This window comes from Haemaphysalis longicornis, unplaced genomic scaffold, assembly GCF_048455015.1.
Source record: "Haemaphysalis longicornis isolate Haplotype H1 unplaced genomic scaffold, Haemaphysalis longicornis Haplotype H1 scaffold_7, whole genome shotgun sequence".
Lineage (NCBI taxonomy): Eukaryota > Metazoa > Arthropoda > Arachnida > Ixodida > Ixodidae > Haemaphysalis > Haemaphysalis longicornis.
In genome coordinates, this window is record NW_027526422.1 from 72,244,896 (window position 1) to 72,268,510 (window position 23,615).

At 44.9% G+C, this 23,615-nt stretch overlaps 2 protein-coding genes across 5 annotated transcripts in view; one reads left to right on the forward strand and one right to left on the reverse strand.

Moving 5' to 3' along the window:
• LOC144145929 (palmitoyltransferase ZDHHC8-like) overlaps window positions 1-7,673 on the reverse strand; it is a 29,059-nt gene extending 21,386 nt beyond the window's left edge. The window contains exons 1-2 of one of the 3 annotated variants that reach the window (XM_077677786.1): window positions 7,121-7,673; window positions 3,790-3,911 (exon numbers count right to left, since the gene is read on the reverse strand). In XM_077677786.1, coding sequence (XP_077533912.1) covers window positions 3,790-3,911; window positions 7,121-7,212 — 214 coding nt within the window. In that variant the 5' untranslated portion in view covers window positions 7,213-7,673. The remainder of the gene's footprint in view (window positions 1-3,789; window positions 3,912-7,120) is intronic. The other 2 variants (XM_077677784.1, XM_077677785.1) reach the window with 2 other exon arrangements.
• A 234-nt stretch (window positions 7,674-7,907) lies between these two features.
• Pig-s (phosphatidylinositol glycan anchor biosynthesis class S) lies at window positions 7,908-23,467 on the forward strand. Of its 2 annotated transcripts, none has more exons than XM_077677787.1 (14): window positions 7,908-8,070; window positions 8,381-8,517; window positions 9,328-9,520; window positions 10,833-10,970; window positions 11,228-11,337; window positions 11,800-11,920; window positions 12,399-12,460; window positions 12,814-12,928; window positions 13,143-13,232; window positions 15,380-15,612; window positions 16,379-16,507; window positions 17,225-17,327; window positions 17,403-17,460; window positions 23,254-23,467. In XM_077677787.1, exons 1-14 carry the CDS (start codon window positions 8,016-8,018, stop codon window positions 23,369-23,371), a joined length of 1,662 nt encoding a protein of 553 aa, XP_077533913.1. In that variant the 5' UTR covers window positions 7,908-8,015; the 3' UTR covers window positions 23,372-23,467. The 2 variants fall into 2 exon arrangements, with proteins under 2 accessions (XP_077533913.1, XP_077533914.1); XM_077677788.1 differs by having other exon boundaries at window positions 10,833-10,964.
• Window positions 23,468-23,615: the final 148 nt, after the last annotated feature.

Consider the following 23,615-nt stretch of genomic DNA (forward strand, 5'->3'; position numbering starts at 1 on the left):
AGTTCGCTTCCTTTACTCAACGGTGCGGGAATCGTGGAGAACCACGACCCGCGATCCCAAGCCGGCACGTGCTTCAGGAGAGACTTGTGCGCTGAAACCGGTCCGGCGCTCCGCTGGTTCTTCGGCGTCCCCCGAGAGATGGCACCATCGGTCTTTGCGGGCATAGGCATAGGCACGCAGGCGGCGCGAGCATGTGCGCGCGGGAGACGAGGAGAGTCTCGGCCGAGACCCGGTCGGGGCTGGTTCGGCGGAACAGCGCGGCGATGTCGGCGGATACATGTATCTCAGGTGGAAACTTTGTCGCGCACCGTGAGTGCCTGCCTCCCGTTCGCGATCACGATCCGGACAGCGTGATTCGTGAACACCGTCGAGCCTTGTGCTCGCATGCTTTGGGATTCCCCAAATAAACGGCTGTGCTTTGGCACTACTGTCTACTGTGTTCTCGTATCGGCGAACCTCGATGGGCTGCCGTAGGCATGGGAGTCCGCGTGGTTGACACGCTGGGAGCTAGCGTGGGGGCCTACCCCAGAGTGCTGGCAAGGCCCCTGAGGTACCCCCCTCATATCCCACAACAGAATACCCTGGCTGAAATACGAGCGGCCTGCGATGCGAAGAACATGCTTCAATTGGATCTCATTTATCCCACCGACGGAGCAGCGCGCGGAGCGGCGCTCAGCAAATGGACATCAGCGTGACATCATCCTGTGAAAGCCAAAAGAAGTGACGCGACAGCGCTCGTCAAAAACTCGTGACGTCACTTCACGCGCGCGGCCCCGCGAGCGGGTGCCGGCGCATTCACAAACGGGTGCACGTAGTCAGAGCTAGAGGCATAACCGCTGCCCAGAAAGGCCCTGTTGGCAAAAATAAAGTTCCACACACGGGAAAGGAAGTGTTAATATAGCCCGGAATCACAATAGAAGTCACCATCAGGACTTTTATTGAAAGCGGTTATCGAATTTCCGCCGCAATGGTAGGCCTAGCACCTTCAGGCAGCTCAGCCGTTCAGCTCCGGCGGCAGCGCAGTCGAAACAACGCCCCCACCGGCCTTCCAAGTGTTTTGATGCCCGCACAAAGCGGTGAGGTCATGCCGAGATTCTGTCATATGCGCCTTTCGGGATGAAAGCGCGGGAATTTGAAACAAACGATTTTCAGGCCGTTCAATGTAATTAATTATCGCGCGCTGAAGTATTTAAAGTGCTGTTTTGTGTTCGCCAGACCATTAAGCATTGATAAAAGCAATAAAAGTAGAACATGAAATTTTCGTGTGAGTACTCCTTTAAATTGATTAATTTTTCAGTGAATAAAGCATCGTTTGCTTCCGGACAAGTGCTGGGGCAACCACACAACACGAAATTTTACGAATAAAACAAACCTGTATTTTGTCTGCATGGTTCCTTTAAGCTTCTTTGAGGGAATTTTCACTAGGAATGTACATCAGAAAATACAAGGTCTCCCTATCTCCCTTCTTTTACACACTAGATACAATCTCAGACAGAGAAGCAATGTATAGTTACTTCAGCTTCTAGAGCCTAGATTAGTGACTGAAATACTACATCCTGCAATTGACGGTTCTGAAATAGCATAATAAATGTCAACAAGAAGCACCAAGGTAGAACCTAGATAACTTGAAAAAAAAAAAATAAAGCTCAACTCAGTATTTCAGGCAATTTATGGCATTCTTAGAATTCCGTAGTTTGCAGTGCCTACTGCCCTTTCTGACAATACAAAAAAAAACTTACTCCTCAATGAATATGCTTTTTGTCTTCCAGACTGGGAATTTATTATAATCAAATGTCATTTGATTTATTATATATATATAATGTCATTTGATTTATTATAAATTTATTATAATCAGAATGTCAATTCCCAAGAGTGAAATTTCAGGCAGTAAGCTGGCTGATTTAGAGGACATTTCCTAAACAGCTCAAACTAAGCTCCCTGTGTTCAAATCAATGTTTGCAATGTTAAAAAAAAAAAAAAAAAAAAAAAATTTTAATGTGCACCGCCATGTTTGCCACATTCTTTCTAGACCACATAATTAGCCCTTGGAAAGCTTCACTGCGCTACTTACACGCTAAGTAACGCCATACAGTAAGAAACAGCAGGTTTGCACTGACTTTTGTTCTCGAACGTTGGCATGGTAATTGTTTTACCACTGCAACAACAGCCCTTGAATTAATTACATTTTCTAAGGCATTCCTGGCAGCCAGCCCATTTTGCAAATGATATCCACATGCCAGCAAAAAAGGTTCCCACTTCATCTCAGCAATCCGCTGTGCACAGCTCAGAACAAGAGTACATTGCAAAAAAAAAAATAAAGAAAAGGAAACCTCTTCTCTCGAATTTGAGCTCTACCGAATTGGAGCAATGTAAAAAAATGCCTTCGCTGGATGAAACAAGCACATTAGAAACCACAAAATACGCAATGAGGCGTTTTTTTCAAAGCCTCTTGTTTCAAAAGAAGCTGTCTGAATGGCGTTGTTCAAATAAAAACAAAAAGAGCCAGGCCAGCTGGACGATAACTGTACCACTGTAGGCTGGATGAAAAAGAAGCAATGGGTTCTTTCGACATAGAACGAGCCTCCGAATCGATTTTCTCTTGAATCAAAAGCAGTGAAAATTACAAACGGTGCAATGGAAACTACTACACGGTGTACACCCGAGCCAAGAGGGGCACTTCGAAACGGCTAGCTCGAGCTCGAGCAAGCGTAATTCAATTCAAAGACTGCCCTCCTCTTTGAACAGTTCCCCCCTTCCTCTATGGACACTGCTGCAACGCAGGCGATGACAGCCGTCGTCACAGTTCGTGCCAAAACCACAGTAGGAATAAAAAGTAGCAGTGGCAAGCACGTAAGCACAAAAGGCACCCCCGCACTCCCAGAGACCGCTTGGCAAAGTGCCAGACGGGGTCACAACGACTGAAACATTGCTCCAGTTTGGCCCGAGAGTTTCACAAACTACACTCGGCGTTTCCTCGGGCCCTCAGGGGGCACTTGACAAGTTGACGTCATTACAGACTATCTCTCGGTTTTCTCCCGCTTCATGACGGGTTCGTTGTGCATCATTTACAGCCGTGTATTCCGTTTCCTCGTTGCAAGAAGTAGTTTGTCGCTAGCCGGAAGATACAGCATGCTCTAAACAGGGGCAACAACCATTTGACGAGACAAGGGCAACGGTCGTTATTTTCGGCATTTGAGCTGCACAGCTGTTTCTGTTTGTGCTAGCGGTCTGTAGCGTGCAACCGCAGTGTAAGTGCAGAGGAGAAAGCACGTACGCAAGGGTTTGTCTTACAACTCATGCAGCAATGCAGACAAAGCTAGCTTCCCAGTTTGATTTTGCACCAATTTAATTTACCTCAAGAGGAGAGAATCTGCAAAACTTTACTGGCTAGCAGTGGCCCTGGCAAGTAGAAACCGGGGAAAAAAAAAAAAAAAAAAAAAAGGGCAGCCTCCAAGTGACAGAAAACATCTGGAGACAGCTTTGCTGCAGAATAAAATATGTGCTCCGACAGTGCAGCATTACAGGATGCTGTTTCTGCAAGCCAACAAGCTCACGTGAACTCGCAGCACAGACACCATCACTAACTCTTTGTCAGTAACGGCAATCATGGCAGGTATTGAGAATAACCTTTGCCACAGGATCACGAGTTGTGCAAACGCCACTCCCATACACTTCGTCATAAACACAGACCGTGCCCAGCCTTATTACCAATCTACGCTTCTTGGCACTCTCGTGAGACTGCTTCTGCATTTCAAAGGGAAGACACCAGTGGTTGGAGGAGAAGGTCACCTTTCGGGATGATGCCGGGATCCATGAATGTGGCCAGGGAGAAATTCACAAGCACAAAAAACGTCACAAAGCCCTGCACTATGGGGATGCTGTAGTGGTAGCGACCGGTCAGCTCCGGACAACTGCAAAGCAGAGAAGAATAGAGAGCGAGAGGGTGACAGGTTGGTTCTCTCGCAGGGCACACTATTTTGCAGTGAGCGTGCAATACAAAACAACATAAGATAGACAACACTACAGGAAGCGTCGACGTTGGATGTGTAAATGTGCATGTGGAGCTCTTGCCCACCCTAAGGTGTTCTTTATTGTGTTTTATTGCTTATGTGTTTTATTGCCCACTGGATTAGCTTGTGCCAGCTGCTTCCTGCACTGGCCTTCTATGAAACAAAGCTCAGAGTTTAAATGGTGAACACAGCCGGTATGGTCGCATATGCATATTGATAATAACGAATAAGAATGCCCATTGGGATGGCAATCTTTAACTGAGAATGTACACCAACTACTGAAAATGACAAACTGAGTGTGACTTCTTCAGGAGGGATAGTGATGTTTCCAAAATAAAATTTCTGGCGTGCCATGCTTAGACTTCAATTCAAAGAGTATTCGTAAGTGTAACATAAGCCCTGCCCTAAAACCATGTTGCGACATCTGGTGGGGAGACACTATATAGCACAACAAACACTGAACGAGCTTGAGTCCTTTGTCTGAACTTAGCCTTCTGTAATTTCAATAAAAAAAAAACGTTTTGGTCAAACTTCGTGGTTTGGTCCCTTTCATTTTTCTTCAAGTTTTAAATTATCCCCCCCCCCCCAAAATGCATAAAATCCTTGACTTGCATGGACAAAGAGAGAAAGAAAACCATGTAATCCCCGTCAAAAAGTCAATTTCCATTGCAACCATTCCTAGAATCTCTTCCTACAGACAGTTGACAAAAGCCACTGCAAACTATGCACAGGGGAAATATCAGACAATCAGACACTATTTTTTCAAGCTAAATGCCCTATAAAAGAACTTATCTTTTATATCCCAGTTTGTTACCCTGGCTTAGCTTACAAAAGAGCCTAAGCCATCTGCCTGCAGCCTCTACATACCTAAGAAGTTTAAAATTGGTGTACCTCTAAGGCCAAGGCATACATGACAAAGAAGAGCGCCCCTTAATGCCATTTAATGCCCTTTGTACAACTGCCCTTGTCGTACAGAGAAAAGCCTGCTTTAACAAAGCGGCCGGGAACATGAAAAGCTAAGGTACAACATGAACCGCTTTTGAACAGCATACAGTACATTTCTTAATGGCATTTATGTTTCTATACAGCAATCCCCTCCACAGGTCACATGCACACTGCTGCACACACACATACACGGACAAAAAAAGGATTTACTGTCAAGCCCAGATGTACCAAACTAGAAGGGCACTGGAAATAGTTCTATAATTTCTAATCCAAACTATGCAAAATAAAAGTGTCAAGAAAAAATTCAGACTGTTTGACATAAGTGTGTGCAGTGACAGTATACATAGTGAAGAACTTGTAACATTTTGAAGAAAAACAGTAAAATGGGTTAAACATTCAAAAGAAACAGGCCGCTGCGTGGTTGCAAACTTTTGCTGCAACAAGCACAAGGACCGGAAAACAACCATTGCGGTTCTTGAACCAAACACCCCCTTTTTTTATGAGAACCCACGACACTTAAAAGTGGTGAGAGTGCTTAGATTCAAAGCTCATCCGCATTAAAATGTATTTTTCAGAACTTTTGTCAGGCTAGAAGCTTAAGGATTGTTTAGAACCAAGAAAATACGATGGTGTGGAAATTTCTGTTTCTCGAATTTGTAGGAATAGAGAGAGAGAGAGAGAATGTGGAGGCCATTTCTTTCTCAGGCAACTCCTACTCCATCGTTACTACTCGATGATCCGACAGCAATATCTGTGGACAGTCTCACCAGAGATAACTCACCACACAGACCTATTCCCCCCGCAATTTTTTATCCGTTGCCCGGTCTCTTTCTTATCTATGTCCCAGAACAATTAAACTCGGTACAACTAGCTTCACAAAATCACTTCGATGCTTCCAGCGTTTAACGGCAGAACCGCTCACAGTAAAGCATAAGCCTGACAACTTTTTTCAATGAGTGAGTGAATTCAAGCCATCAAGCAACAAAAGTGCTTGTGTTTTACAAAGTAGGAAGCAACATCACGACCAACATTTAGACCCACACCACTGAAAACTACGCCTAGGGCGGTAAACAAACACTACTGTCACACTCATGGTGGTCAGCGCGAACGGAAACAATACACAAAGAAGAGAATAGACGACACAGGCGCTGATTCTCTTCTTTGTGTATTGTTTCCGTTCGCGCTGACCACCATGAATGCTATCTAACAAGCCCAATTTGCTACCTTACTACTGTCACAGCAGTCAAGGGGCACTGCCAACGGCTTCTTCGTCCTCATTGCTGCTTTGAGCTGCTTTTACACCAACCTTCTTATGCTATGAATGTGCAATTGTCTTAGCAGTACGTGGTGCTGCAACTCATGTCTTGGCAAGCAACTGCCGCAAAGAATGCTCGCAATACCTCGCATAAAAACAAAAGCTCACGAGCGTCGTTTCTTGCGCTCACTGCTGTTACAAACACTGCGTTCCCTGGGCGCACGGTAGTGGCGGTTATCTAGCCATAACAATTGTGGCGCACCACAAAAGCATCCGGCCCGCCGGGCCGCATCTGATAACTTTTGTTCGCTCGAAGCAAGCACGTGAGAATGTGAACGCTCACGGCAATCTCGTGGTTTGTGGAGCAGGGCGGACTACGCCTCCACAAAGCAGCTCGGTGAAATGCAGACCTGCGACACCCGATCTCAGCCTCGAAGAACGTCATGCCGCGAAACTTGAGCGGCGAGATCGCGCGAGGAAAGATACTCTAGCCGAAACCATTCAATGAGGCGGGCCAACCGACCCGCCGTGTCCGGTGCACCCAGCAGATACCTGGGCACGGGAAAATTACGAGCAACACTATAAGTTAATGTGTGATTCCGACGAATAACGGGACACGAAACAGCAAGACCAATAAAGCCGTAAAAGCAAGCAGCAAAGTGACAAGTTTTGGTTCAGCTCCTGCGGAGAAGCTCCCACTGCGGCCGGGCCACAAAGGATGAGCCGCGCTTCCTCGAAGCCACAAAGCCAGGTGTGGCTGTGGAAGCACGCGTCGCTTGAATGCTAATGAGTTCGCCCGTGTTGCAGCCCTTCCGGCCCCTCGTCGGTCGCCTGACATACTTAATATCGCGGCAAACATCGAAATTAGGCTTAATGAGCCAACATTCAAAGGGGAAGCTCCCGTACTTACGGAAACACGAAAAACAGCGTTGTCGCCGTGATCAACAGCGTCCACGCACATGTCGCCGGGAGAAACCTCGTCTTGGACTTGCATTTGGGCATCTTCGTCGACAGTTTAGCCGCCCGATCGCAATTTTACGAGTCAATCATAAGTTAAACGCTTGTCACCGAGGAGCTTCAGGTTAACATGGCTGATGACCCTCCGCGTCCACTTGGAGTTGGAGCTTCTTGAAGGTCCATCGGAGAGCGACCATGATAGCCTCCTCAAGATCGGACACATCGAGTATGGCTACGAATGGCCGTAGTCACCGTGCACGAAACCATTGAAACGAACAGCGCTGCTTCCCAACAAATTTGTCGCATCCACTCCCATCTCCTCGGCACAACTCCGGCAGGTCTTGCGTCAATGTGGCCAGCCTTGGTTCCCGTAACGCGCTTACGACGGCGCTAGTCTGCCATAACAACGCGGTTTGCTTGCTTACGATGGTCCTTCTTGAGCAAAGTCGCCCCACCAAGTGCAAATAATGCATGGGATGGACAAAATTATGGCACGCCGCGTTTGTAAAGTTTACGCAGCCGTCAGCGACCATGTTGACAGAGTGCAAACACATCTGAGGCAGGACGATGCATTGCGCAGTACTTGCTATACTGCTGAATCGTTTTAAAGTCATCCGTATTTAATTTATTTGTACTACGTATGGCGATTTTTGTCGTAGAAGCTAATACTAACCTGAGCAAACATTGGAAAAAAAAATAGTTATAGGCTTGTTGGTGCTAACCAAGCCATTAGACAACGGCCAATCCAATCCGGTTACGAGTTTTGTGGTGGTGGTGAAATGTAAACAGTGCCGGCGTACTGTCAGTACCGTGTCCTGCCCACCGCAGTTTCTAATACCCGATTCTCCATGCCTTCTACTCCAGCGAGTTCAGATGATTCATTGAAATCTGCAGACAGAAAAGGTAAAACACCAACGTGTGTGGTAGACGCGAAGGCAGAGCTCCAACAGGGCTCCTTCCATGCTAACGGGTTTCTACCCCTGTCCGACAACTGATCGCTGTGCACATGCAGTAGATAGTTCGGTTAACTTGCGTTGAGATCATTTGTACGAAGACTGCATAATGAGTGTTAATTATGTTAGATAGTGAGCGTCGTCTTAGCCATAAGGTTAAGAACGAATCGTAGCAGACGAAAAAGGTAGAAGGGATGATTGTGGGCCACCGTAACAGCTTTTTATATGTGCGTACTTCTTTCGTCATCGTTGTTTTCTAGGGCCGAAACATGTGTACTCGAGCATTTCATTCATCCTCATCTTCGTCTTCGTGGGCCTGCCAGTGTGGTGGAAGACGACAACAGTCTACCGGGTTAACCTGCCCTACGATGAAATCGAGACGATGAGCACCAAGGTGGTAAGCAGACAAGATCGCTGTGGTCATCACCTCGAAGCCGTCCGCCTCCTGCTTCCTTCAAACGCAGGCAGTCGCTCTATGAATTTGTAGTTTAAAGTGTGCTGCTGCGTTTGCATTTCTAAGAGAAAAACAGTGGTAGAACAGTTGTAGTTGTACCGTTTTCAAGTTTTCTCAACGCATTTCCGTTTTTTTTTACCATGCCGCAAAAACAAAAAAGAAAAACAGGTTTGCATAGGTTATGTTACAATGCAAGACGGCGCTAATAGGCCTTCAGCTTCCAAAAAAAATGTAAAACAGTTTTAGCGTGAACAAAATGACGGGCTTGTTATGAATGAAATTGTTTCTCAGTGATGCACATTAATTTCTTTAGTCAACCGAAGTAAGTCCAGTCGGCCTTTGTTGCTTACTGTGAACATATCTTAACTCTGCTAATTCGAACCTGTCAACAAAGCACCTTTTTATATTTCTGCGGAAATTTTTTGTTTGTGAGCTGCCTGTATACTTTATTGCCAGAAACATCAGCATGGCTTGACCAAGCTTTGAGCGCCATATCATTTCACCTCTACGATCAAAAGAACAGCTATTTCGATGGAATGTTTATATGCATGCGTACATACGGTAATTTCCATTGAGGCAAACTCGAAAATGACACAAGTTTTCAGTGCGATCATATTGCCACCTTTGCATTGTGATTGCTTCACCCTCACTCATCCCATGGCTTGACTCATTTTGCCTGCCTCTCTGTAGCAATGTTTTGCTTGGAACCTGACACCTTATATTCCATAGTAAAAGCGCACACCTGTCGTGCAGGCCACACACTTAATTCAGGTGGAGGTGGTTCATGCTGACCCCAGAACCCCGGTGGCGAACGAGCTGGTTCGGCGTCTTGAAGCAGCCTGCAAACAAGAAGCTACGGACACGGACGAAGTCCAGTTTGTGTACAAGTGGTCCTTTCGAGAGGCGTACCAAAATGAGACGGGGCTGTTTACAAAGGAATTGACAGGTAAATTTTGCTTGCTTCGAATGTTCTTTTTTTTTTTTTTTTAATTAATAGCATATTACTGCAGAAAGCACACGTGTGACTCTGTGTGTTGGTAGAACCTTGTTTTCAGCTTGATAAAGATACATGGTGTGAACATGCAAATATAGTTGGTAATGTTTTCCTTTAACAGTGGTTTAATTAGGAAAGTTATGTTTAATACTTTTGGCAGTAATTTAATTGTTTTCTTTTAACAGCCCTTTAGTTGGTAAAGTTATCTTTTAACAGTCGTTCAGGCTATGTGTGTAATTGATGCTCACAAAAATGTATCTCTGAAGCCATTCTTGGGCGCCATTCTCACACACTTCTTTCTGTTCAGTGAAGGTTAAAAAAAAAAAGGGCTGACGATTACTACACTCCGTAATGCAAAATTTGTGCACAGCATGAACTGCAGTCTGCTCGGTCATGGCACATAGCTGCTGCATCTCAGGAAGTGATCGCGTGATCAGCAAATGCACGGCAGCACGCGCTACACTGCCGTTATCTCGCAGCACGTCGTCGCTGCTGAGCATGTTGTTGTAAATCGTCTTTGAACCTCCCATGCAAACGTCACGTGGTTCAGATGAGCCACGCAATGAGGAGCATGTCTCACTACAGCCTCCCCCTCACACTTTTGCCAAGCATCATCGCTGATGAACGTCTCGTGTGCGCTCAGTAAACTGCCCTGTCCCAGACACTTTTGCCATACTTTCTCCTGCCGTTTTCTTTCTGTCTTCATTCGCTCGGTTACACCGCTGCCACCAAACCACAGTAGTCACTTCCAAAGTTCTGCACACTAAAAGTAGTAAAGCCATGAATTCCTTTGTCTAAATAGTGACCATGCAAAAGCCTGTATGCATAAGTGAGGGGGTCCACAAGAAGTGAGACGGAGAACAATCTGCCAGATGCACAGTAGTGAGTAATGTCTGGAGTATTCATCAAGATGTTTTTCTTCTGCGGATTGGAGAACTTTTCCCTGTGTGCATTATCCAGCCAGTGTTATGATAGACACAATTTTAAAGGCTTCTAATGATGCAAGCTAAACTCTAAAGAAGGCACTAGAATTATAAGTCGCCTATGCATGCTGCTTGGAATAAACTTGAATAAAGGACACCGATTTGCAGTTACTGTTTTTTCAATTACGGTTGGTTCTCAACCTACAAATGATTCTGGTTTTCAGAAGACTTGAAATGACTTTTAGGCAGGCCTTGTTTTTATTTTTCTATTTTTATTTTTTGCCTGTGATTGAAGCTTCATAGCAGAATTGTCCTGATGCCAAAGCTCGTGCATCTTGCAGACGTTGACGAGGCGCTGCACAATACAGGGCATTTCAGCTCTCGAAACCGGCTATATGTCGTCATTGTTCCGCAAGAAAGCATCGATGCAACAACCGTCATTGGACTGCATCAAATAGTCTACGTGAAAGCAAGTACAGGTGAGCTACTTTCACCCCCTCTTATCTTTGTGCTCAAGCGTCCATGTGTGTCTTAAGTTTTCACCTATGTATTTGTTCCTAGTTCGTTGTCAGAGCACTGGAAAATCGCTTACTAACCTCACCGTTCTCCAAGAAAAAAGCAGCCTTGTAAAAGCGTGCTCTCGCCGTTGTTGTGCCAAAATGTGTGCAGACCATAAGTCAACATTTTTGTTTTCTTTTAAGTCTCAGAAGCATAGCTATATTGCTGTCCCCTTCAGGTCCGGACCAACTGTCAAAGAACATCGTTGATGCCGTGAGGAAGCATGTTGTCCAAGAGAGCGCACTCAGAAGGCTGTGGACCTCACAGAAAGTGACAGAACGAGCAAAGGCAAGAGATGCTTGAATGTTTGGCCCTAGTGGGTTTCGCCATGACTCCAAGCTTGGGAGGAGCGCTCACCTTGTAGTCACGTTTAGTTTACCGCTTGGTGTAGCTATGCTTGTACAAGGGAAGCTTTGATTGCTACAGTATTATGAATCCTTGATGGCATTTCACAGTGTAGAAAGAGTGGGACATCAGCAAAGCTATCAGGAGCAGAAAAGAGCCTCGCGGTATTTTGTAAGTCGTCGCGATCTTTACCAAGTAGTGACTTGCAGCATTTCATCTTGATCTTTACCAAGTAGTAGCATTCCAGGTGACAAGATGAGCCTTTTTCCGGTAGCCACCTCAATGCTAATTAAACAATAAGAGCACTTGAGGAGTGTGGTGACCTCACTCAAGTGAAGCGACACTGTGGTGGTTGTTGCATGTACATTGAGAAGGCTGTGCTGTCGGGTGCATGTCCTTTTCTAGCTGGACAAGGAGCGCATGAGGCCCCTGAGTGCGGCCACTGAGTTTGACGTGACATTCACGCTCGTCGTTCCCGAGCCACAGACCTTGGACGTCTCGTGGCGGATACAAGATGCAGTCGAAGGTGTGTCTGTGCCTCCTCACACTACATTTCATGGCCTAGAATACCTCGGGAAGGGGCAGGTATGCGCTATAAAGATCCACAGACCTAAGTTGTTTTGACTTCGCTGGCAGAGGACCTCCTGTCATTTTGAGGGGGTCTTAAGCCAGCCAGCATTGCAGATGCGAGTGCACTGGGTTGTAAATGTATGCTTGATGCCTAAGGTGAACTCCCACTTGTAAGAGTGCGCACCAAGGATCACCAAAGTAGCTTTCGTTGCTCGTATGGATGACTGTACTCACCGTGATGGCAATGTTGGGTCATAGAATAATTTTTGTTGCTCACCGTTTGCGCATGTAAAGGAATAGCCAAGTAGACCTAAGAAATTTGTGTGTGGCCAGAGAACCGAAGGCTCGGTGCTGTGGTTGTACCCTTCTTTTTATATCTGCTTTGAAAACAACAAAAATGCATACTGCGCTGCTTTGTTCACCCCCTTGTGCAGTGTACCTGAAGCCATTTCTGGACAAGATTTCAATGGTGGCAAGAGTGCACGTCAAAAGCCAGGTACTGTGATTTTTTCTTGAGGAGAGAGTGCTAGCTGGTGGTTCTTGCTGCAAGTTTTTACTCCTACTTTAATGTGGGAGGTGTATTTCCTAATGCAATGTAACCGTGGGACTAGCTTTTGCGCGTAAGATTAGCCCGTGCTTACGACTTGCCTGTTCTGTCGCTACATTGTGAACTACCAACAATCTCTAGTTGTAAAACAGAGTTCATGACACGCTGCTGCAGTTACGGGGCTTCAGCATTAGGGATTTGCAGAGTTTCGGACAAATACATGAGCTATTTGGCATCAAGCATTGATTTCTGCCTTGTTAGGGTTACGAGTACACCTTGTGTTCTTCCCGGCCTCTCAACAGGTGTTGTACCTCTTGCCTCTGAAATTAAAACGTCGCTACAGCGAGACCAAAAAGGCGTACGTGGTGACAGCCGATCAGCTTTCGCTGATGATCAACCCCATCGAAGGGAGCACCAGTGAGTGAATGCTTCCAGTTTCCCCAATTGTAAAAGTTTGTGGTTAAAAATGTGTTCTTGTTGAACACGCATAGTTCATAAATGCGCCTCAATTTTTGTTTCACTGAGGCCAAATTATACTTTTTGACAGAATTCCAAGGGTAAAGCTTGTAGTGTTTAATTTTTTACCACAGGTGCTATCTTTTCATTCTTTCTTTTTTTTGTTATGTCTTAGGGTTGCACACGTCGGTACATCCTGTTCTCAACTTCGTGGTGTATGTTCTGCCGCAAACTCACTATCCACTCTACATATACGATGAACAAGGTACGTTTTTGTTTTACATGATAACTTGGTCTTATAATCTCCAAAAGTGGCAAAGTGGAAGTCTGGGCCTGTTGGTTCATCATGCTCGTGTGTAGCGTGTTTTTTCACTGTTTTTTTTTTTCCTCCAAAAGTGAATGTTATGCTTATTTCTGGGGGCTGAAGGAGGTCTTGATGTTTCATACACATTAACCCTTTCTGTACTGTGAGTAAAAAAAAATTGTACCAGATTTACTGAAAAATGTTTTTCGCTCAATTTGTAGAGCTTTTTTTTTTTCTGAATAAAACGGCACGATTATTAGAATGAGATACCATTCCTTTATTTCTCTAACTGTGTAAAAAAGATTGCTCTAGGATGGCTTCACACGGCACCATTATTTCGATGGAATAACGTTCCTTTATTTCTTTAATTGTGTGAAAAAGATTGCCCAAAGATGGCTTCACCACATGGCTGCGGTGTCTTGCAAAAAAGCGCCATCAAGGCTTGAAAATAGTTGATGGTGAGAATAGTTGTCATGACCGATGGCGACTATACTCATCACTGGTCATTTTGGTACAAAATATCATGACTGTGCTCGACAGCAGACCTTAGGGGCTCGGGTTGTCGGCGTCTCCTGTCGTCAAGTTGCCAAACGGTGGTCAAAAAACAAGTGTATACTGGATAAAACCGGTTCAAAATAAACTAAAATGACAAACAACAGTCTAAACATGACTAACATGTAAATTAAACTAGCATATTTCAGGGTAGCTTGACTACAGTAGAGCACAAGCGCCATGGACGAGCGTAGTTTTAGAACAAGAATAGTGGTTAGTTTACCCTGTTTGTGTGATTACAGGCACAACTCGACCCGGGATGAAACAGTGAAATTGTAGGTAGGGCCACTAAACTTTACCATGAATCGGTAGGCGATTCGTCTCGTCCGCTCAGAAGACCTTTCATATAACGCTTGAAGAGCATGAAGCAATGCCAGGGTTAAACTTTTTACCATTCAACCAAGAATTTATCTACCTTCTTAAAAGCACTGGGATATAGTTTTCCACCAACTGTGATTACATTAACCTCGCTCTTCCCATTACAGTCAGCCTAGTCATAACGAAATGGGCAGTACTGAAGTGATTGATACAACAAAGTATCCGTAATTTCTTTTTGTATGATTCGTGGTGCGTGCAGGGCATAGTTACTCCAAGGCAACGGTTATAAAAAAGTAATTCTGGCTCCCTTTTCAACTTTGTTGTGACAAGGTTTAACTGCATAAAGGTTATCAAACAGGAGAAGGAAAAAACAAGGTCCCATTTAGTTTGTATAACGTGTGAAAACACCACTACCTATCACCCCACCTAGTGCCTGTACTCAGTCAAGTTAATTAAGGGGGCACACTGGTCTTAAAACAACTTGATTTAATTTTCAAGTAAACTCTGTGAAACTTATCAGTCTTGCTGCTTTTTTCCCACTGATTTCAAATATGCCATTATTTTTCCAGTTGGTCAATTAGTTCCCAAAATAATTAGAGATAATTAGGAATTTTTGGTCAAACAATAGAAAAACACTGTTGGTCATAAAACTGTAATCTTTATATTTTCCAATACTACAAACCCTGGTGAATGAAATAATTGAAGCAGTTTTTTTTATGCTTTGCTTCGAAATACATTGATTCGAACTAATTTTACAGCTCATTAAACTTCGGTGTTTGAAATGGGCACTCAAAATGGTTTTTTGCCACTGGTGCCACCAAAGTTTAATGAGCTCTAAAATTAGTTCCAAGCGATGCATCAAAAAACTGCTTCGATAATTGCATTCACCAGGGTTCATATATTTGGAAATGAGAAAGATTATATATGAACCCTGGTGAATGCAATTATCGAAGCAGTTTTTTGTTTGACCAATTAGTCTATTATTTGACCAAAAATGACTAATTATCTCTAATTACCTTTGGAACTAATTGACCAACTCAAAAAAAGATGGCATATTAGAAATGAGTGAGAAAAAAAAGCAGCAAGACTGACCAGTTTCTCAGAGTTTACTTGAAAATGAAAAGGGGTCGTTTTAAAATCAGTTCCCCCCCTTAATTAAAGCAGTCGTACAAGACTACCTTGCACGCAGAGGGATGATGCAGGCTGTGTCTCAGTTGTCCTTTGCACTCGTGGTGCAGGCAACCAGCTGGAGACCAACGCGTTCCTCTCGCCCAAGTGGGGTGGCGTGCTGTTCTACAACGTTGCCGAGTTCCCCAAGGCTGGCGTCACCCTGCCCGCACCCGTGGAGATCGACATGCGCTCCGTCTTCGAAGTGTTCCTGGCCCAGCTTGGTCTGTTGGTCGGCCTGCCAGACAGAAGCCCCAAGCAGGCAGCCGCACGCTACCTCGAAAGCCCACTGCCCTCGGATCTGGTAAGGCTGGCGTTGTCCATTCCTAAGGGAGAGTTCACACTTTGTTGTTTGCTGTGAAGGGCGATGTATGGGGGACTGCGCTATGAGAATGTCCCTTTATGTAGATCCTCATATCGAAGGAGGCTTGCATGCAGATGAGTGTGCTGAGTGTGTGTGTAAAAACCCTCCGTCTCTCTGCAAGTTTTCGTGGTTGCTGGAGTTGTTCCCTCCTTTTGAAAAGCCACTGGTGATGCACATTTTGTTTGGCAAGAAGTACACACATGCATCAAGTTTCTCCCGTCCTTACAGTTGGCGCAGAAGTGAAGTCGCACAAAGGCGCCAAGATTGTACAAAACTGAGTACCTGCGTAACAAAATTACCTTGATTACATGTGTTACACATAATTGACATCGTCTCCTTCCCAGCCCCTCTTGTAGGGTCTGTGCCACTGTAGCCAATTTGTAAGGTGTTTGTTTCCAGCAGCTGCATAGTTGATTACAATCGTTACAGAGGGCTGGACTAGTGCAAGCACGTACAGGAGATAGAAATAGTATATCCAGAACTCTGCCTCAAGCCACGTTTGAACTGCTTCGGGCAGTTTTAATTTTTGCACGCGAGTGCTTGGCGCAGTCAACAGTGGCTGCCGCACCAAACCCTGTGTCATTTCCTCGGATTCACGAGGCACGCAACTTTTGTCCTTTCTTGAACCTCAGCAGAGGATGCCGCGCCGTGAGAAACATTCTTGGAGGGAGTGTGTAAGGTTGTGCGCGTGTTCTCCTCCGTGCAGGACATTGCATTCCTGCTGAGGCGTCGGACCCAGGACTACCTGTCGACGTCCACCTCTTCCCTGCACTCCCTGTCGCAGTTGCTCAGCACCATCTCCAACATTGTCATCAAGGATGAAATTGGAGACCTGGTGAGTCTCGCTTGTTTTGTGAGACAGGGAACTGCATGGACTGTAGGAACATTTGAGGGACAGGGAATGGATTGAGCTAATGTTGGACAGGAATAGTTTGACGTTTTGCAGGACATATGGGGAAGTATGTGCTCACTCGCAAGTATGCTTGCTTATGTCCTCCATTGGACAGTAACAGGGTTATGATGATAGCTTCTATTATTGCTGTATTGTAATCTAACAAAGGAAAACCTGGGGTGACCAATTTTGTGCAGCAAGTGACACTGTTTTAAAGTGTTAGTGTTACAAAGAAAAATATTGTATATAATGTGCAAGGGTACGGTTTGAATTTTTAGCATCCCACAGGCAATAAAACTGGTTCAAGGAAACCGCTTACATTTTCATTTCAAGCAAATCAGCAAACTGTTTGTGGTGATTTTGTGGTGATCTTATGGTCCACGTAAAGTGATGTGCCTGTTTCTAGCTTTCTACTGAACTCTTGTGCTACTATGGTACTTTTATGACTAGAATAGTTTTAGCAGCTAGTTCTGACGGTGCTGCAAAACAAATGCCACCAGCAGCACCATAACTTCTACGCGTTTCAAATGTATTAATTACTTTTTGCCGCCAGTGGCTCTGACATTTGTAAAGCCTGGCGAGCAAAGTAGATTGGGGATTTTGAGAGTAGAAAGGGATTTTGAGCCTCAGCAACAGCTTTTTTTTTTTTTTTTCTCCCAGGTGTACTCCTCTGTATCACACGCAAGGCACAGTTTTGAGCAGCTAGAGCAAGGCGACCTGGAAAGTTCCTTCAGCAGTGCTGAAGCTGCATTCTTGGCCTCTGGTAAGTTGAGTTTGAATTAGTGTGCCTCGGCCAGGGATGTTGCCGAGACTCACTGGTGTCATTGGCACCTTTCAGAGAAGGCCTTCTTCGACCCATCTCTGCTGGCTCTCCTGTACTTCCCGGATGACCAAAAGTGAGCTCCCATCCTTACCCGCTGTTACCACCTTGCGGCAGGTGGATTCATCTTATGGACCGTGGTAGCTGGGATACACGTTTGACGCGTTCGTGAGAAAGTTGCAAGTAGTAAGATGCGCGTGCCGTTACGCCTAAGCTAAGCTTCAACGTTTTTGCACGCCTTAAAGAGACACTGAAGTGATGTGTAAACATTGCGGGATTACGAGCGAAAATTGTAGCCTGGAGTCTCTAGGCCAGGGGTTCTCAGGCATGTTGGTCCCAGGGAACCCTGCTAAGCTCCGTTAATTGCCAAGGAACCCCCCTTGCCATTTTTCATTCCGTTCACGCTACATTTACGTGCAATAAATTCAAAAGGAAGCACGCTTGCTTGCTTTGGAATTTATTGCACGTGAATGTCGACTTTACGCGAGCGCGTACGCTTGCGGCACCTACCTCCAAACAGGAGAAATGCGCAGGGGGGTTATATAAGGCCGAGATTCAAGTGCAACAGTTTAATCACGTGGCCCGTTTTCAGAGTGTGGCTGGCTACAAGCGGCTGGTGGGATTTATTGCGCAGCTTGCGCCTTTGCGATATGCACTGAGAGTGCGGAATGGGGGAAAATTTATCGGTGGCTCGCGGAACCCACTTTGAGAAACCATGTTCTAGGCCATGTTTCAACCATTCTCGCTGCGTTTACACGACTGTATTCACTAGCAAAATCAACTCGAAAATGCTGTCCTCCTTCTGCATCCTCACCCATTTTCTGTGGTGTTTTGTATGACGTCACAAAAAAATGACTTGGCTTGACTGCGCTACTGCATGGCTTGCCAACCCTTTTTTTAGGCCCAGCATTTAGTCCGCCGGCCGCCAGTGGGTCGTCGCAATTTGTTCGCTCATTTGAAACTAAGCCATGACACGATTTCCGCCTGGAGTAGTGGGCTTTCAATTTGTTCGTTTGTAGGCTGTATCAAGCTCTAAGTCCATGTAGCTTAGCTCCACACAAGCGCTTCGCCACGCTTCGCTGACCAGTACACTAGTAGAAAAACCTAAAGCCAATTGCAGGTGGGAGAAAAGTCATCGAAGGTAATATAGGTACTAAGGAAATAAAATCAACCGAAACTTTTACAGTACAGCATAAAACCCTGATGTAGGAAGCACTTTTTTGCGCTGGGTGAACAAGCACAGTGTTCAGCAGCACGACCACACATCTGCGAACGCTTTTCCGTCTGAGAAATGCAGTCGCTAGACATGAGACGTCGGAATTTGGGGGGGAGGCTCACTGCATGAGCGCTATACGAGAAATAGTCATCTAAACTGCTTGAAATGCTAAAACTAAATAAAAATGTAAACTGGCTATACATTATATACGCAGGGGTGAGACAGCTGCGCATATTGCGCAGTTTTGATACAAATTCCTTTTCCTGCGCCAGGCTGCTCCAAAAGCTTCAAAATTGCAAAAATTGCGCCAAACTGCTCCAAAACAGTATGAGAGCCAAGGATTTAACACTCCCGTTAATTTCAGTGGAGGAAAATACTTACTGACGGCATAATTTTCCAGTGCCTTGAATGTGATGCTGTTTGTAAAGGTTTAATTGATTGATCATTCAATAAAAAACCCGCATAAAATTGTCCACGGGATAGTTTTTTCGAAAGTCACAATGTCGGGTTGCACATGTTATATTGTGCGAATTTTTAAAGTTTTCCCATATAAAGTTTTCACAAACTACTTGTGCAAGTTGATTTTAAAACGGTAATTTTGGGAGCACCGCATCTCCAGAACGACATTACTCGGCGCCGCCATCTCGGTGCGGCGAAGATTGGAAAACATGACCGCTGGGCGAAGCAGTTTCTCGTGGTTCAGGCAGAGTGCTCTTCGCCAATTTCTACCGCGGTTTTGGTTATGGGGGTGGCCGGGTTTACGTTTGACCTGTTGTGGGAAGTTACACGACTAGAAATACGAGGGTTCATCAAAAACAACGGGGTACCCGCGATATCGCCGTGTTTCAGCCTTGAGTGTGAGGTGCGGTGCGTGCTTGGAAGTGACATTTGGGACTCATTGCTGCATTATAAAACCCCGAGTTATTGTTGCTATTGACAGTGAGCTTGCGAGCGGCGGGAGTGGGACGATAGACACTGCAGAAGTGGCGGCGCAGGCTGCGTCACCACCATATTTTCATGCAGTGTCCGATAGTGGGACTGGCTATTATCGCACGCTAGTAATAATGGTTCATCTATCTCAATTGAAATTTAATGCCAAAAGGGAGGTGACTAAACATACCAATACTCTAATTACGATCGTAGTGAACGCTCACCTTGGGGCTTGAAATGGGAGGGCTGGTGGGGTGCGACGACTGTCACCTCGCTTTGCGCAACTTTTGCCGTGGCTCTCAGTTGTGCGTAACGCCGTGTCTGGGATTACAAACATAACTTCGGCATTCACAGGATAATAAAAATTCCTTAAAATTGCTTAGTTTTTCAATTCGATATTTTCAACGAAACTCCGCGTTATCTATGCATAGAGCCCAAGAATGTAAAAATGGTTTGAAAAAGGTAGTGTAGTTCATTCCTTGTGATACTCAGGTAGAAAAAACTTTATTGAAAGGCTGTTTCAGTGTTATGGACGTTCAAAACCAATTAAAAAGCGCACTCCCCCCCCCTTCCGAGTGGCCAAAAATTTGATTTTTTAGGCTTCTAAGGTGACATAATAAATGTCGTTCTTGTGCTCCGAATCAAGGTTCTTCTGCTCCAAAATAAAAATTTCGCTGCTCCAAAAGCTGCTCCCAAATCTGGTTCAGCTGTCTCACCCTTGTATACGTTATATTTTCAGTAGAGCCGCAGTGGTTTGTGCCCGATTGGTCTGGAGCACTACGCATGCTTTTTTTGCAAGCCGCAAGTTTGAATCCCCGAGTGCTTTTTTTTTTTTTTTTTTTTCCGAAATTAATTTTTTGGCCAATGTTTTCTATACTGCATATGCCATTTTCGCGCTGTATTGTTGATTGCTCCACGAGCAAGTTCGCAGAACGCGCGCAGGCTGACTCTGACACGCTAGCGAGTTCTCGTTGGCGTGCTGTTGCCATAAGCACCAACTGCTTGCGGGCAGTGGGCACAGGCCAGAATCAGCAGACCCTTGGCCTGGTGCGAACATGCTTTCTACGATACAGGCAAGCTCCAAAGATGAGGGAAAAGTGCATCGCATTTGAGTGTCTGCGGTGACGCGGAGGGTGTTTATCCACTGTGTATGCCTCGGCTAGTGATTGCTACGATTCCAAGCCGTGCTGGTAGGCTTATCTGGTGCATTTTACAGCCGACAACATGGCAGAAGCGCGGTATGCCGATTACCGAGATATTGAGAATGCCCATCCAACAGTAACGTCGAATGCCAGCGTATTGTGTCACAGAACCAAAGCCGAAATAAATTTGAATTCTAATCTTGGACATCGTCCAATCACGTAGCACCTTTACCTGATGTCACTGCTGTTAGTTGGTGTGGCCACCGCAAACCGCGCATGGTAGTTTTTCTTATTTCAGACTTTATAAAATAAAAACCGCCTTATTGCCCGCATAAACGATAAAAAGTGTTTATTTGAGCCAGTCTACACAGTGCAAGCCAAAACAGGAGCTTGACAAATTCACTTCAGTGTCCCTTTAATGGATGTGAAAATTGGGACTTCCTACAGTTGAAAATAGTTGCAGCAAATTCGCACCCAGCAAAACTTCACCTAGAAATATTCATTTGTACATGTTTCTGGAACAATGATAATAATTAGTAGCTATGGTGCTCTAATATTACACATTAGCTGAATGCCACCTGAAATATCCCTTTGTTAAATGTTATTAAAGTAATGGTAATAATAATAAATAATGGTTATGCTGCTCTAAAATATATGAGCTAAACTGCAACCCAAATTATCGATCTGTTAAGCATTACTAGAGTAATGGTAATAGTAAGCAATTAGTAGTTGAGGTGCTGTAACACTATATACCAGGGTGTCGAACCGAAAAAAATACCGGTCGGGTTCGGGTGAAATAATTTCGTTCCGGTTCAGTTCCGGTTCGACAAAATCACGTACCGAACCGGTTCGCGAACCGGTTCGGGAGCTTGAACTGGTTCGCGAACCGGTTCGATTAGTTGAATTATCACTAAAATTAGAAAAAAAAACATTTACTAGTTTAAAACGACCGTCAAATCAAAACACAAACTGACATTCAAAATGGTGCTGCTCCCCAAGGGCAGTGGCGCAATTGCAAAGGAAACTTTAAACAATTAGGAGATATTAGAAAAACACATGAAGTGGCGACGATTTACCACCTTCTTTATCGCTCAGACTTTCTGTTGTCCTAGCAACTATTCATAAAGCCAACGCCAAGAGATATGATGGTGGGATATATTTTCTGTCCTTTCCTTTTTTGTTGAAATCGCAATTGTCGCTATGCAATCGCCCATCACGCTAACCTTGAGGCCTTAAATTTAATCCTGCGTACGGGCGTGTTCAAATACCAGCGCTTAATAACAATGGCGCACATTTTTTATATTTGTAACAAAACAGAAAAATTCTACAACAGGCACATAAATACTACCAATGAATTAGATTATTTGGTAACCCTGAATAATTTGTTAGCTGTCACCTTATCGAATGTGTTAGCCACACTTTTGTTAAAAGTAAGCTTTAGTTACGCTCAGTCACTGCATTATTGCTCTGACCACTGCAATTCCTTTTGCGATACCGAAAGTGTGCATTACAATCAGTATGTCATCGTACCGCCTGAACCCCTACCATCGTTCCGTGTGCTACATTGCGGAATCTTATAACAGATAATGCGGTTACAAAATGAAAGGGAAATTTGACACGTGGAGCATGAGATGGGACTTTTTGGGTAGACGCTCTTTAATTCGTCCACAGCAGTACTCCCCTCCGGAACGAGTAGCAGTAGAAGCAATGTAGCGAGTTGGGCAAACGGCTTAGGAAACAGCTTAGCCACTGAGCAGCTCCTCCGGTCACACTTGTCAAGTATTAATAATTTGCAGGTGTCGGACCTTTTCAAGAAATTATGAAATGCAAAAAGTTTGCACACATCGGGTGTGAGCTTTCGCTGTTGCGCAGTGGAGCACTCCTGCAGCCTGATTTCTCCAATGAAGTCGCAGCTAGGGAAGGGCAAAGTCGTTTTATATCACCTGCAAGCTGCCGAGAATGACATTTCGTTTGGTCAGCTTGCACTACGCTCGCGCCTCCAGCAGCAACAGACCAATGCTACATTGGTGCTCATTCATTTCCCCTGTTGTTCCATAAAGCGTGATAGTGTTCAATTGTCTGGAGGGGAAAGTGCGCGAGCAAGTACGAAGTTGATGGTACGGGAAAGAAAAAAAGGCCTGAATTGCATTGACTGTGCAATATCAACAACAGAGGGTCGAACCGTTTCGGCATGAACCGGTAACCGTTATTTCTTTTTCCGGTTCAGTTCCGGTTCGGGTTCAGCGTGCTCAAAAAATAACGGTTCGGGTTCGGGTTCAGTTCCGGAAAAAATACCGGTTCGGTTCCGGTTTTCGGTTCGGTTCGGTTCCGGTTCGACACCCTGCTATATACTATATTAGCCAAAATTCACCTGAACCATCCATCTGTTGAATGTTGTGAGAGTAATGGTAATATAATAAACATGTATAGCAGTCATGACACTTTAATCTAATATATTTTCTGCTCATAGATTTATTAGAGATAACTGTAAAGAGAACGGTTCTTGCTTTCATTTCATCTCTCTTGCTCTAATGCGGATAAGATTTCGTGCTCTGATGGAGCGTTCCTTGCTCCCTCGCAGATATGCCATCTACATTCCCCTCTTCCTGCCGGTAAGCCTGCCAGTGCTGATGTCCATTCGGAGCCTCTGGGCATACTACAGGAAGAGCAAAGCACCCAAAGCAGAGAAGCTGGACTGAGCATTGTGGGGCACAACACTTTTGGCGGCCATGTACTATAAGTTATTTTTTCAGTACTTCTAGGAGTGTGGAATAAATGTTGTAGAGCTTTGTTTACCCCGCTTGCTTCTTCATGCCAGTTGTTTAAAGACACTTGTGGCATTGCGTGAATGCACAGTGTCTGTCCGCTTTGATGGGTCTGCCTTTGGTGTGAGTGAACACTTGGCAAATTGGTTTTAAGACAAAATACACGTTTGGTTCTTTA

Bases quoted from the DNA above. Each gene is read 5' to 3' on its own strand.
- Pig-s (XM_077677787.1), top strand. From the start codon at position 8,016: ATGCCTTCTACTCCAGCGAGTTCAGATGATTCATTGAAATCTGCAGAC. The intron at 10,971-11,227 runs GTGAGCTACTTT...TGTCCCCTTCAG, and splicing joins CTACGTGAAAGCAAGTACAG to GTCCGGACCAACTGTCAAAG. The intron at 15,613-16,378 runs GTAAGGCTGGCG...TCCTCCGTGCAG, and splicing joins GCCCACTGCCCTCGGATCTG to GACATTGCATTCCTGCTGAG.